Raw genomic sequence first — 15,016 nt, 5'->3', positions numbered from 1 at the left:
CTGTGTCTAATTGGGGAAAAAATTTCTGGAAGGAGACCTCCTGAGGATCAATAAAGTTCTGCCTAACCTAACATGAGGCTAAAACGATTTTTCAATTTACTGCAAAACTATTTTAAAGGAAAAATAAATGTCAAAAGGACAAAAACATGGTGTTTTATGTTAAAATGAATAATAATTATTGATATGAGATAATATTGCAGTCTAGACTAATGGTTTTGTAATAACCGTTTAATACAAAATATTTAAAAAAAAATCTAAGTAAACCCTAAATCAGGGACACTTGGTATTTTAGGGCAAAAACTAAATGTGACACATGCATCTGATGGTTGTACCTTCTCCTGCAGATCATCCTGCTCGACCTGTTCCTGATGATCAGCAACGGTCGCCATGAGGGTATGTTTGCCTTTAGTCGTGCCAGCCTTGACGGTTTAGTCCTAACGGAGTCTGACTTATAAGTATATAAGGAACTATATTGACCTATATTCAATACACGTTATGTACTTGTTCTACAAGGAAACGAGTACGACTTTTCTTTGCTGTTTAGTTGTTTTTTTGTTTTTTTAAACTGATTTATTTCACTATAGTTTTGTCATCTTTACACAAACAAAAAACATTTTTTTAAAGTACAGTGTTCATAAACTATTACCTCATATATTGTACTAAACCATTTTTATAATCCGTCTCAAATATATGGCATTTATATTCCTTTTATGAAGTTTTCACATGCTAGTTGCCCGCTTTCTATGTGAACTAGTTCAATGTTCTGTTCACCAGTTTTTCAATTAACTAGTTCAATTCACCGCTGCAAGAATGAACTAGTTCATAGTTTTTGTTTTTTCTCTACATGTTGCTACAAACTCTTCTTTTTCATCAGGTTTCATCGTCTTATTAGAAACCGTTTGAAATTCATTGTCAGTAATATTTATAGAGGGCTTTTCTAGACCAGAGTCACAAAGCGCTTGAACAGTCAAAACAATAGTCAATAAAATATATACCTAAAATATCAAGATAACATCAAGACAAACACAGGAGTCTCAGAGAATCAAGGAAAAGCTCAAATAAAAGTGTCTTCAGATGTTTCTTGAAGGAGTCAGTAGATCATCAAACACAGAGATGTTTCTTGAAGGAGTCAGTAGATCATCAAACACAGATGTTTCTTGAAGGAGTCAGTAGATCATCAAACACAGATGTTTCTTGAAGGAGTCAGTAGATCATCAAACACAGAGATGTTTCTTGAAGGAGTCAGTAGATCATCAAACACAGATGTTTCTTGAAGGAGTCAGTAGATCATCAAACACAGATGTTTCTTAAAGGAGTCAGTAGATCATCAAACACAGATGTTTCTTGAAGGAGTCAGTAGATCATCAAACACAGATGTTTCTTGAAGGAGTCAGTAGATCATCAAACACAGATGTTTCTTGAAGGAGTCAGTAGATCATCAAACACAGATGTTTCTTGAAGGAGTCAGTAGATCATCAAACACAGATGTTTCTTGAAGGAGTCAGTAGATCATCAAACACAGATGTTTCTTGAAGGAGTCAGTAGATCATCAAACACAGATGTTTCTTGAAGGAGTCAGTAGATCATCAAACACAGATGTTTCTTGAAGGAGTCAGTAGATCATCAAACACAGATGTTTCTTGAAGGAGTCAGTAGATCATCAAACACAGAGATGTTTCTTGAAGGAGTCAGTAGATCATCAAACACAGATGTTTCTTGAAGGAGTCAGTAGATCATCAAACACAGATGTTTCTTGAAGGAGTCAGTAGATCATCAAACACAGATGTTTCTTGAAGGAGTCAGTAGATCATCAAACACAGAAATGGTTCCAAAGCTTAGGAGCAACAGTCTGGAAGGATTTCTCTCCTCTGGTCCAGAAGTTCAGGAACCATCAGTAGATTCTGATCCACAGACCTCAGAGCCCGAGCTGGGGTGTAAGTCTGGATAAGATCACTGATGGAAGGTCTGACCATGAATAGATCTGAAAGTAAGAACCAGAATTTTAAAATGATCCTGAAAGAAACTGGCAGCCAGTGAAGAGTTTGAAGGAGAAATGTGAGTTCTTCTACTAGAGCAGCCAGTGAAGAGTTTGAAGGAGAAATGTGAGTTCTTCTACTAGAGCGGCTCAGAATTCTGGCTGCAGAGTTTTGTATGAACTGCAGATTTTATTTTCTGTTGTGGAATAAGTTATATAATACATGGAATAAATATAAATAAAAAGATGAATAAAAGACATTACTTGTACGTTATAGTTGGCATGTTATAATAATAATAATATAAGTAATAATAATTGAAGAGTTCATGACCCGTGAATCTTATCTTGAACCCTAAAGAAGCAGGTTTACATCGGGGAAGCATTTCTGTCTATCGAGTCTTCAGCAGCAGTGATGCGTTCAAGGTCCTGACGTTTCTTTTTTACAGTTTCTGCAAATAAAGGAACTTTTTTTTCTTCCTCCTCGACCTCGTCATAAAACGTTCAATGATAACGGGATGAATCCTTGACACCGCACTGCTTTGTTCTGATGACACAAGTGTTGTGCGTCACCGGTGTTGCCAGGTTGTGTTATTTTTTCGTACATTAAGAAGTGATTACAGTGTTTTTAAGTGTGTTTCTGCCTCGACGTCTCTGTTGAGATGTAAACCTACTGGACGAGGATGAGCGGAGAGAGTGAGACGTTCAGACACAGGAATGAAGGCGTTCATCAGATAAAATACACTATTTTCACGTTCGTAGTTCAGGAACGATGGTTCAGTGAACTCGACTCAACCCTTTGTGTCTGAACAAGGAAACAACTTTCATAAGATAATCTCGTGATTGTGTGTCTGTTGCCCCATTGGTGCTTATTGTGTTAAGATTAATATCATTTATCATCCATAATAATTATATATTTATATATATATATGAAACAATGTTGGCGTTTGAAAGGATGATGAAATAAATACCAAGTTGACGCACACGTGGCACATGCACGTCATTCGCCGGCACCATGAGGTCTCGTCCTGCAGAACCTGTTCCAGGTTAACCGTTGCCATGAGGGCATGTTCGATCCGCCTCGACTGAACCACTCCTTGTGTCCTTTTCAATATCAAGACTTTTCAAATCCTCCCGGGCGACGCCTGGAGACGCTTTCCCGCCAACATTAAACGATGCCCAGATGAAAAAGTAAAGTACATAGAGATTCACTCTGCAAACCTTCGTTTAATACACATTATTATGGACGTGTTACACAAGGAAACTTGAGATCAGACACAAGTAGCTCTTACTTTACTTCGCGTTTACAGTTTAAATATAAAAAAATGAAACAAGACAACTTTTGTGCTTCTGAGACACTTTATGAGCAGACGTGACACACATGGTCGTGGAAACATCGTTTACCCTTCTTTAAAACACAAAAGTCCTGAAGTTAAAACGTGATGATTTGGCAAAACTGTGGCTTTAAAACCATGAAATGACTTGAAAAAGATATATTTTAAATTCCCGTTGAATCGTTAAAACATCGCTCGACTCCTCGACTCGTATTTCTTCGTTTACATGTCAGTACTCTGTTCTCTGGGTCAAAGGTCAACGACCTCCCTGGCGTCCAGAAATACACACACGGTGTTGTACGTCGTTGACCTTTGACCCGGGGACAACGCAAGGGATAAATGTGTAAAAAACGAACATTAACACGTGAAGGCTCAGACGTGTCAGAAGGCCTCAGAGGATAAGTTCAGAAAGTGCAATATGACCGAAAACTGATGTGCAAATCTTAGGTCAGAGGTGATTATGACAGAAAAAAATGACTAAATGATCCCTTGAATACAATCATGTTTGACCTTCGACTTCTATCGATCGTTGCATCGACGAGGTCAGATCCTGAGTCAGCACATTCCAATAATAAGGAATGTTTCTCTCCTACATTTACAAGCTTCACTTGTTGGAATAAAAACATCATTTCTGGATTAAAAAAAACCTCTTATACCTGAGCTTTTTAGCAAAGATGAATAGAAAAACGGAATCAGTCCAAAACACCACTTGGTGTTTCTCAACCTAGAAGACTTTGGTCTCGAACAAACATTAAAAAAAAGTACTTTCCAAGAGAAGAAGCATAAAAAACAAGAATTAAATCCCTTTTTGTGATTCCCCCGCATTCCTTTTTAAGATCCTTATTCTTCCTTCATTGAGGTAGATTCTGCTGGTTAAGTTAAAGTTAAAGACATGTGTTGAAATGTTGCTTAAATGTATCTAAAGATACAAAAATTGCTAACATGGTATAGTTTTTTGTAATACCAAAATTGGTCACTAGGTGGTGACAAACGGCAAAAGTAAATCTCCTGACAAGAACAAAACTCGACTATTGAGTCACAAATTAAACCTTTGTTTCTTTTTAAAAACTAAAAAATTATCTTCTATTATATTTATGAGAAAACTAAGCAACATTTAAACCTATACCTAGAAAAAGTGATTAAGTAAGTGAAGACGATCATAGAAAAAGTAAATATAAAATTACTTTTCTGAACCTAATTTCACAGAAATAACTTTTAAAAAATAACTTCCTGCTATTTCACATGAAGTCAGATTGTTCCCTTTTTAATTAAATACATAACGTGTTGTAAATGTTAATCAAACATAATTTATGGCCTGTCTGGCGTCATTTTAAGCAGTAAAATCTTTGATTAACTAGGAATGTTTTGTGGATTCTTGCATGTGGACTGAACTTATTTTCATGTGCTAAACCCTCTTTGCCTGCAGTGTGTTGTGCGAGCGAGCAGCTCCTTCTTCCTCTACAGCGAATTAAAAGGGTTCCGTCTAAGGCTTCGGACTCTCGCCGAACTGTTACCCGTGGTTCCGGCCAGAGTCACTCTCGGTGAGAGGAGGGCGACACCCGGGTCGCCCAGGGCTGAACCGTCCCCTGACCGAACGCGGTGTAGAAAGCGGCTCCGACCACGTTGATGGCGCCGGCGATGTAGAAGACCGTCTGCCACTCAGGGATGGTGTTCTGGAGACGAGAGGGTCGAGACGGTCACTCCAGCTGCCGCCGAGAGTTTGATCGTTTCGTTCTTACGTTCTTGGTGAGAGACCTGGCGATGACTGGACCCACCATACCGGGGATGGTGGCGAATGTGTTGGTGATGCCCAGAAGAATCCCTGCATACCTGAGCGAGCAAAACATTCACTAATAAGTGACAAACGTTCTTTTTTTTTAATTTTCTCTCTAAACACCTACATTTATTGACTTTTGTCCTGTGATTCCAAAACTAAGTGTTAAGTTTTGGATTATCTGTCTTGGTCTTGTATATTATAATATTTACTTTATTTATACTTTTGATGACGTGTTCCTAATGAACACATTTTCCCACTTTTAACGAGTCTGACAGCCGTTTTTATCTGGTCTTCCTTATAACAAAATCTGACCCAGCAATTCATTTGATGTGATCCTCAGGATCCAAATCAAGGAATGTTTATTTTGACATATAAACATGTGTCTTCTCGTTTACACTATCGTAACAGTTTGTTTTCATGTCTAAACAAGAAGGATCTTCTCGCCTGCAGTTCATACTAAACTCTGCAGCCAGAATTCTGAGCCGCTCTAGTAGAAGAACTCACATTTCTCCTTCAAACTCTTCACTGGCTTCCAGTTTCTTTCAGGATCAACTTTAAAATTCTGGTTCTTACTTTCAGATCTATTCATGGTCAGACCTTCCATCAGTGATCTGATCCAGACTTACACCCAAGCTCGGGCTCTGAGGTCTGTGGATCAGAATCTACTGATGGTTCCTGAACTTCTGGACCAGAGGAGAGAAATCCTTCCAGACTGTTGCTCCTAAGCTTTGGAACCATCTCTGTGTTTGATGATCTACTGACTCCTTCAAGAAACATCTCTGTGTTTGATGATCTACTGACTCCTTCAAGAAACATCTGTGTTTGATGATCTACTGACGCCTTCAAGAAACATCTGTGTTTGATGATCTACTGACTCCTTCAAGAAACATCTGTGTTTGATGATCTACTGACGCCTTCAAGAAACATCTGTGTTTGATGATCTACTGACGCCTTCAAGAAACATCTGTGTTTGATGATCTACTGACTCCTTCAAGAAACATCTGTGTTTGATGATCTACTGACTCCTTCAAGAAACATCTGTGTTTGATGATCTACTGACTCCTTCAAGAAACATCTGTGTTTGATGATCTACTGACTCCTTCAAGAAACATCTGTGTTTGATGATCTACTGACTCCTTCAAGAAACATCTGTGTTTGATGATCTACTGACTCCTTCAAGAAACATCTGTGTTTGATGATCTACTGACTCCTTCAAGTAACATCTGTGTTTGATGATCTACTGACTCCTTCAAGAAACATCTGTGTTTGATGATCTACTGACTCCTTCAAGAAACATCTGTGTTTGATGATCTACTGACTCCTTCAAGAAACATCTGTGTTTGATGATCTACTGACTCCTTCAAGAAACATCTGTGTTTGATGATCTACTGACTCCTTCAAGAAACATCTCTGTGTTTGATGATCTACTGACTCCTTCAAGAAACATCTGTGTTTGATGATCTACTGACGCCTTCAAGAAACATCTGTGTTTGATGATCTACTGACTCCTTCAAGAAACATCTGTGTTTGATGATCTACTGACTCCTTCAAGAAACATCTGTGTTTGATGATCTACTGACGCCTTCAAGAAACATCTGTGTTTGATGATCTACTGACTCCTTCAAGAAACATGTGTGTTTGATGATCTACTGACTCCTTCAAGAAACATGTGTGTTTGATGATCTACTGACTCCTTCAAGAAACATCTCTGTGTTTGATGATCTACTGACTCCTTCAAGAAACATCTGTGTTTGATGATCTACTGACTCCTTCAAGAAACATCTCAAGACACTTTTATTTGAGCTTTTTTCTTAACTTTCTTGTTGCTGCTGTGTTTGTCTCTATGTTGTCTTGAACTTTTAAAGTATATATTTTAACTGTGTATAGTTTTTGATTGATAAAGCTCGTTGTGACCCTGGTCTGAGAAAGATCTTTACAAATAACTTTTACTTACTTAGTAGTCATTTGGTCAGAAAACAAGTGTTCGGTGAAGTCCAACGGGTGAATGTCATCCCTACCGTATTTTTCAGACTACAAGGCGGATTTTTTGTTACGTCAGGTCTTACGAGGGAGCGATGTCCAGGTGGTTGATGTTGAATCCAGACGCTGACATTCCCCCCAGAGCAGAGGACAGGGTGACGAAGGCCACGGCGAGCTGGTAGTCGCAGCCGATGAAACCCGCCGCCACCAGGAACACGGCCGGTCCCACCATCCCTGCACAGGCACAGGAACCTTCAGAGCCCTGCCAGGGTCTTGAGACCGAAGAGGATTCTTACCGAACAGCGAGAAGATCTTCCTCACTCTGACGGTGGGAACCTGAGCGTTCTCTCGCAGGTGGTCCGCCACGTGACTCCCCACCACGGCCACCAGCGCGCAGCCCAGGTACGGCAGCGCCGAGAGAAACCCGTTCTGTGGAGGACACCGGAGTCAGAACCTGTGACCCGACGGGACGGATGGGTCGCCTCACCTGCTGGATGCTGAAGCCCAGGATGTCGTTCATGTACGTGGGCAGCAGGGTGAGGAGCGTGTAGAAGCTCCAGTTGTAGGAGAAGTGAGCGACCACGATGGCCCACAGCGGGACCGACGTGAGGATGGAACCCCAGGGGATGTCGGAGGACGAGGGCGACAACTGGAACGAAGTAAGAATGAACCGTTTGAACGTCGTTTCATCCTGAAGATTACAAGTATGAAGAGAAAACATCTGGAAGGACATCAGTGAATATTTATATGATAGATTAAGAAGGTTGCTGGTTCGCTTCCAGGCCGAGCCAACTTGTGATCTTTCTGTTAGTATGTTCTCCCAGTGTTGTGTAGGTTTACTCCGGACACTCCGGTTTCCTCCCACAGTCCAAAAACATACAGAGGTTCATTAAGAACTTTGGGAAATTGTCCGTAGGTATGAGTGTGTGTGTGAATGGTTGTGTGTCTTTGTGTGTCCTGAGACAGACTGGTGTCCTGTCCAGGGTGTCCCCTGCCTCTCACCCTATGATACTGGGATAGACTCCAGTCTCCCTCCGACCTCCATAAGGGTTAAAGCGGTAGAAGATGAATGAATAATATATTAAGAATATTAAATTATTTATGATTATTTATATATTCATGTACTTATTATTTAATATATAATTATTTAATATATAATATTACATTACTTTTTTATTGAAACTTGTTTTTAAAGCAATGAATACTTGTTCATACAATTGGATTCAATAATGTGTTTCGTTAAATGTATGTTTATGAAATTGAAGTTAAGAATTAAAAAAACAAATAGAATAGAATAAAACATTTGAACAGAATTCAACAACACAAAAAAAATCAATATGGGAAATATTCAAACTAATGTAATCAACTATTAAATAAAAACCTTCTATATAGTCATTTTTTAAATCAATTAAAAGAACGTTTTTTTAATGATGAGTCGTGAACAGCATCAGGTGTTTTTCTAAATGTGTCTCAGAGAAACATATCGTGTGAAACTCTGTCACCTCGTCCTTCAGCGACGTTGTGATGTACAGCCTCTCGCGCTCAGAGATCCGCGGGTGAGAGCTCGGCGTGTCGAACACAAACACCGACCACAGGACGAACCAGACCAGACCCACGGCACCTGGACCAGGTGATGATGATGATGATGATGATGATGATGATGATGAGAGGATCACACAAAGGATTATTGGGGTAAAGATTACAATCTTTTTTCTGTGACTCGACACAGAAATACTGCAACAACACAACATTAATTTTGCACAATCATTGACGTTGAAACTCTGATCACTATCAAGCATTAGTTCCTCTTCGTTGTGCGAACACTTGGAAGATACTGCGAGTGTCGACAACAACAACACAACTCATGTGTTAAGTCGGGTCGAACAAAAATGACTCTCACACCTTTAACTTGAATCATGAATTATTTATATACTTTTAGACAAATTTGTGAACAACTCATCATTTCTTTAATTAAGTAGTTTGATATAAAGGTATTTACGGTTTAAACTGATCATTTAGGATCGAAATGAATTCACTTTATCCGTGTTAAACTGTGACTTGTGTGTTTTACTTGTGGATGCGTCTCTTCTTCAGAGTTAAGTGCAGTTTTACTGGAGTTGTTGGCTTCATAACTTCAGGTTCTTGGTGTGAAGTCCAATAATCCAGCTTCGCTGTTGGTTTGTCATGAGACTGTTACAGTTATTTCATAACAAACCAATAGTTAGTGGACGACGCACTGAGAGGTAGAACTAGGGCCTCATGTACCAAGAAGTTCGTATCTTCTACTAAATATGTCTGGAAACTGACATCGGGAAGATAGTGCAGCACAAAAATATTCACATGAATGAATCTGTGTGCGACACGAATTTAGACACTTTTCCTTCGTACATCCCAATCAACGTAGAACTAATCGCAGACTTGTTCGTCCCTTTCCACGCCCTCATTTACATATTTGTATTTATACAGGTGTGTTATTCAAAGAGATCGCTCTGATCACATGATCACGTGACTTCTTTCATTCTGCAGCTTCACTTCGATCAAATGTTGTTTCACAAAAATCTTCATGACTTTTGTTGACTTGAAGCATCAGAATCATTTTCTTTGTTATATTATAAAAACAAGCTCATAATTCCCTTAAATGGTTTTTTTGGAAAAGCGTAAAATAGCGGATTAAAATATTCATAAAATGATCAACGTTGTCTTGATAAATACAGATCATTCATTTTTTGAAAGAGAACATATTAACTTGTGTAACTACTGTGTGTTAATTTATGATCAATATTGATCGTCAATGTACGCCACCTACAGACCTTACGGGAATTACAACCTTTTTACCGCTCTTTTTTCAGTATCGATACACATGGACTTTGACGTGAAGGAGGTTCAGCACGTTTTTTGTTTGTAAAACCCTTCAGTACACGAGGCCCCTGGAGTTCTAGCCTTTTAAACTTGGCTCAAACCAACTCGACAAGTGGACCAATCACAATAAAGGGGCGTCGAGGAGGAAGAACGACGAATTGTCCTGAACATGACTTGAATTTTTACTTTATAATTGTTGAGCCAATTACAGATCGATTCATTCATCTTCATTTGTAGTACGAGGCGACATATTATCGTCCGTCAATCATGTTTTTAAGACTTGAATAATGACGCAGGAGTTTAACGACTTCCTTTAAGGGTTAAGAGAAGTTATCGCCGCTAAAATAATCAAATAAAATAGAGTTTAAACGTAATGTTCTTTACCAAAGATGTAGAACACGTAGGTCCAGTCCAGGTAGAAACAGATTTCCCCGGAGAGAGGAAGAGACACGACGGTTCCCAGCTGAGCTCCTGCAACGACACCAGACTGTCACTCACGACACTACATTTCCCAGCGTGCATTGCGGCGTTTACCGATATAAGAGATGGTGAGAAGTCGACTTCTCTCCAGCGGCGGCGCCCAAGACGCCCACATGGTGTACATGGCAGGGAACGTCACACCCTGTGAGAAAACATTCGTGGAGAGAAAGTGTGTTTATGACGGATTATAAGAAGAAGTTAAACAAGTTTTATGAAATACATTTGACATTTACAATGAATTTATTATTAAGTGTTTAAATAACATTTGTCTATGACTCATTCTCAGGTTATATTAAGATATATTTTAGGTTGGAATATGAATATAGATACTTATTTATTACTTATTACAAGTTTATTAAAATACTGAATAGATTTTTTTTATTTTATTTATTTATTAAATACAGTGGTCCTCGGACTCGCAGATTTTTTTTTTAGTGTAATTTTGCATGTTTTTTTTACATGTTGAGACCTAGATATTATTTAAACTCAATGTATATATTTGTTTATTATTTAAATGTCAGTAGGAAAAACACGTTTTAAAAGTAAATTGAGTCTATTTAAGATGTTTTGTTCATTTTATTTCTACTTTTTCCGGACAGAGAGTGAAGATGAAAAGTGTATAAAAGTGTGTGTTTAGGGGTTTTCACCTTTAAACATGTATATTAATTGGAAAAAATAAAGCTCATTACTTCATCTATTGCGGGTTATTTTTAGATCGTGTCGAGGGATCACTGTAGTACATTCTTCTTCTGTTCATTTCCTCAAAGAGACTACTTCATAAACTACTCATAAAAGTACTTTTGTCATCCTTTCCTCATTTCAAAATCAACTTGAAGCGGCCGTGATGCATTCAGAAGCGAACCTCTCCGACGCCCTCCAGCACCCTCACGGCGATCAGGTAGTTGGAGCCCAGGTCGGCGGCGACGGGGGTCAACAGTGTGAAGACCACCGTGCCCAGGATCCCCAATCCCATCAGCCACTTCGGCCCCACGCGGCCCGCCAGGTAACCTCCCGGGATCTGGGTCACGATGTAGCCGTAGAAGAAGGATCCCAAGATCCAACCCTGAGTCCCAGAGTCCCAGTCGTACACGTTGGCCTGTAGAAGTCAGAAAACTGATTTGATCAAACAAGGTTTTGAAAATGTCTTCTTAGTTCGTCTTCAGTCGTGTTTTTCTGTCACAGTAGTTTTCCATCCTGACTCATCGCTGTGAAGCACTCTGACTCATCGTGACCACGACCGTCACCGCTCACCGTGTGGTTGTGTTTGGGTCGAGCGGGGCTGGGATGGGCCGGGCACACCGACGCGCTGTGGTTGGCAGCGTTGTGATGAGTGCTGTTGAGCATGTCCACCATGGCCACGCTGAGGTTGACGCGCAAGGAGTAGACCACGAAGAAGCCATAGCAGGAGAGGAGAGCCAGAGTGTAGCGAGCTGAACCACAGGCTGGAGCTGCAGGAGAGACGATGATGAAGATGATGATGATGATGATGATGAAGATGATGGGTGTGGCTCAGCAACGTTTGCTTCAATAAATATTGCAGACGTGAACAAAGATGACCTGAAAAGGGTCACGACTGAAATCAGTAGTGATGTGTTGATGAAGCTTCATGAAACAGTGTCATGTTGTTCAGAGGTCAGTAGAAGGCGCCATCACTTTAAAAATGTTTAATTAGAACAGTTGTGAAGCTTCATCAACACATCACTACCATCTAGTGGACTCTGAAGATAATGACACTGTTTCATGAAGCTTCATCAACACATCACTACCATCTACTGGACTCTGAAGATAATGACACTGTTTCATGAAGCTTCATCAACACATCACTACCATCTACTGGACTCTGAAGATAATGACACTGTTTCATGAAGCTTCATCAACACATCACTACCATCTAGTGGACTCTGTTACATGAAGCTTCATCAACACATCACTACCATCTAGTGGACTCTGAAGATAATGACACTGTTTCATGAAGCTTCATCAACACATTACTACCATCTAGTGGACTCTGAAGATAATGACACTGTTTCATGAAGCTTCATCAACACATCACTACCATCTAGTGGACTCTGAAGATAATGACACTGTTTCATGAAGCTTCATCAACACATCACTACCATCTAGTGGACTCTGAAGATATTGACACTGTTTCATGAAGCTTCATCAACACATCACTACCATCTAGTGGACTCTGAAGATAATGACACTGTTTCATGAAGCTTCATCAACACATCACTACCATCTAGTGGACTCTGAAGATAATGACACTGTTTCATGAAGCTTCATCAACACATCACGACTGATGGTTGGTGAAAAAAAATGGTTGACTATAATTTAACACAATGTGTATTTGGAACCAAGTACAATATTTCTTTCTATCGCTAAATATATATCATAAAAAATAAACTCAGATCCTAAGCTGTTTCACAAAATGAAAGTATAAGATCCAGAAAGAACAAATGAAGAAAAGTAAAACATAGTTGTGTTTGGACATAAACAACATTGATTAAAAAGTTTTATAAAGAAACGAGATTTAAACTCAGTCACCAGGACATATTGTCATGCAGTTAAAGTACAGTGAGATTAAATAAAAACACCAACTAGTATCGTTTTGTCAAGACAAACATGAAAGTAGTCAAAGATATTTATCTGCAAAGACTGGAGTCAGAAGAAAATATCTCACAAAAAGAGATAAAGTGCTGGTTATTATTGTCCTAGTTTTACCATTTTATATTAACATTTAACGCTTTTTAGTCACGTGTTGTGGTTATAGATGGATTTAACCGCAATTAATGTGGGATCTTGGTTTCATCTTGAATTAAAAACGATTATTTTGGCAAATATACTCAGAAACACTTTTAAATTACGTTAAATCTCAATTATTTAGGAAATCACGGTGTCAAGTAAAAAGCAATAAAAGCATTTTCCCCAAAAAAATATCTTTTATCTTCTCAGGTGTGTCTGTGTCTCGTGACGCTCTTAAAGGTAAAAGGTGAACAACAGACCAGACATTATCTTCTTACTTCTTAAAACACGAGTAAAAGTATCTCTAAGAGACAATAGTGAGTAAATAAATGTAGTTTTCTCTCAGTAAAAGTTGTGTTTTTCTCGCTGACTCGACAAATCTGTGCGCGTGAACCTTCACCTCGCTCGAGCTTCTCTGCGCGTCCACGCCGGAGCAGCGGGGTCTCCTGCTCCTCCTCGTCCGTCTCAGACTGGTACCGGTCCATTCTCCGGCCGCGGTTCCGTGTTCAACACAACAACAACAACAACGAGCAGCAGCTGCTCTCACACACACACACACACACACACACACACTCCGGCTGGCGGAGGAGGAGTTGAGGCTGCAGCGGATTGGCTGGTCCGAGTCACGTGGTTAAACCGGAAACGAAGCGCTTACGCTGCGGTCTGTAAATGAATTGTTTAAATCGTTGCTGATGATTTAAAATTGTGCGGTTAAACTTCTTAAACTAATTTCCTTTTTATTCAAAATTAATTTTTTTAAACATTACTTTAAAAATCTTTTTTTTTTTTAATGAAATTTATTTGTAGGATTTGAAAAAACAAAAAACAAATTTCAAGCAAAGTCTGATTTTAATGCTGTTAAAACTCACTGTTGGAAAAGCAATAAGAATTCAAAGTAAAAAAGTTACCCCTGGATTTTCCAATATATCCGAGCTTCGCTATTGGTTTCAAGGGTTAGTTCACCTACATTCATGTGTCAATCATTTTCAACTCACCCTCATGTCGACCAATGAGATTCGTCTACATCTTCATCTTCGCTCACTTAAAAACATCCAAATACCTCCGTCCTGCTCGACTGTAACGTCCATCTTGTAATGAGGAATTGTTCAGGAAACAATGAAACAACTCTATAGTTTAATCTTGTTTTTAAGTTGTTGTCCAAAAACTAGTGACGTTCACTGACACTTGCCTAGTCATGTGACTGGAGGACCTGAAGCAGCTGTTCTTGGCCTGACATTTATTTGTCGAAGGAGTGAGAATCCTGATCATTCTATTCAACACCGCGGTTAACAAACTCCTTTCGTTGCTGATTTTAACCTTTATTCATGTAAAGAAATGTTCCATCTTTGACACGAGGTTATGTAAGGATACGACAACTTTACTGACTCGATCATCTTAACACACATTTAAAATAATCACTTGATTTACTGATAATCTTTCATATTTAATTCATAGTAAACAATCATTTCTTTGCATTAAAATCCATGTGCTCAGCTGTTCTTCAGGTCAAACCTACTCTCACACTGAGATACACAACAATCTCTCAGCTAGTCAAGGACAAGGACAGACATCTGCGTAAGTCGACTGATGAACAGATTCTCTCTAGACGACAACAAACTGAGGTAACTTTCCAAAAAACCACCATGTGGCACGACCATCTTAGAATCAAGTATTTAGAGTATCTGAACAATCATACATGCACAATTGACTAGAGGCGTTTACCTGAATATTCAAACTATAAAAGATCCGCCATTTTGTTTGGACTTTGCGCTCGTCACTCAAAGACATCTGTGATTGATTTATGTTCTGCTAAGAGCCCATGAATCATGTAAATAACAACTTTAGTCGCCTCAAGCCACGGTGTACGAG

At 39.2% G+C, this 15,016-nt stretch overlaps 1 protein-coding gene across 1 annotated transcript; it reads right to left on the bottom strand.

The window, feature by feature from the left end:
- Positions 1 to 3,224: 3,224 nt before the first annotated feature.
- On the bottom strand, positions 3,225 to 13,721 carry slc17a5 (solute carrier family 17 member 5). The gene is made up of 11 exons (XM_087802331.1): positions 13,548 to 13,721; positions 11,654 to 11,850; positions 11,265 to 11,498; positions 10,457 to 10,544; positions 10,307 to 10,393; positions 8,566 to 8,684; positions 7,551 to 7,712; positions 7,360 to 7,492; positions 7,150 to 7,297; positions 5,046 to 5,136; positions 3,225 to 4,979 (listed from the first exon to the last, which is right to left on the bottom strand). The coding sequence occupies exons 1-11, from the start codon at positions 13,630 to 13,632 to the stop codon at positions 4,839 to 4,841; spliced, it is 1,485 nt and encodes a 494-aa protein (XP_087658457.1). The 5' UTR covers positions 13,633 to 13,721; the 3' UTR covers positions 3,225 to 4,838.
- Positions 13,722 to 15,016: the final 1,295 nt, after the last annotated feature.

The sequence above is a fragment of the Callionymus lyra genome, chromosome 11 (assembly GCF_982586985.1).
Source record: "Callionymus lyra chromosome 11, fCalLyr1.hap1.1, whole genome shotgun sequence".
NCBI classification, from domain to species: Eukaryota; Metazoa; Chordata; class Actinopteri; order Syngnathiformes; family Callionymidae; genus Callionymus; species Callionymus lyra.
The sequence above is the reverse complement of the archived record's forward strand: the minus strand, read 5'-3'. Positions and strand labels throughout refer to the sequence as shown.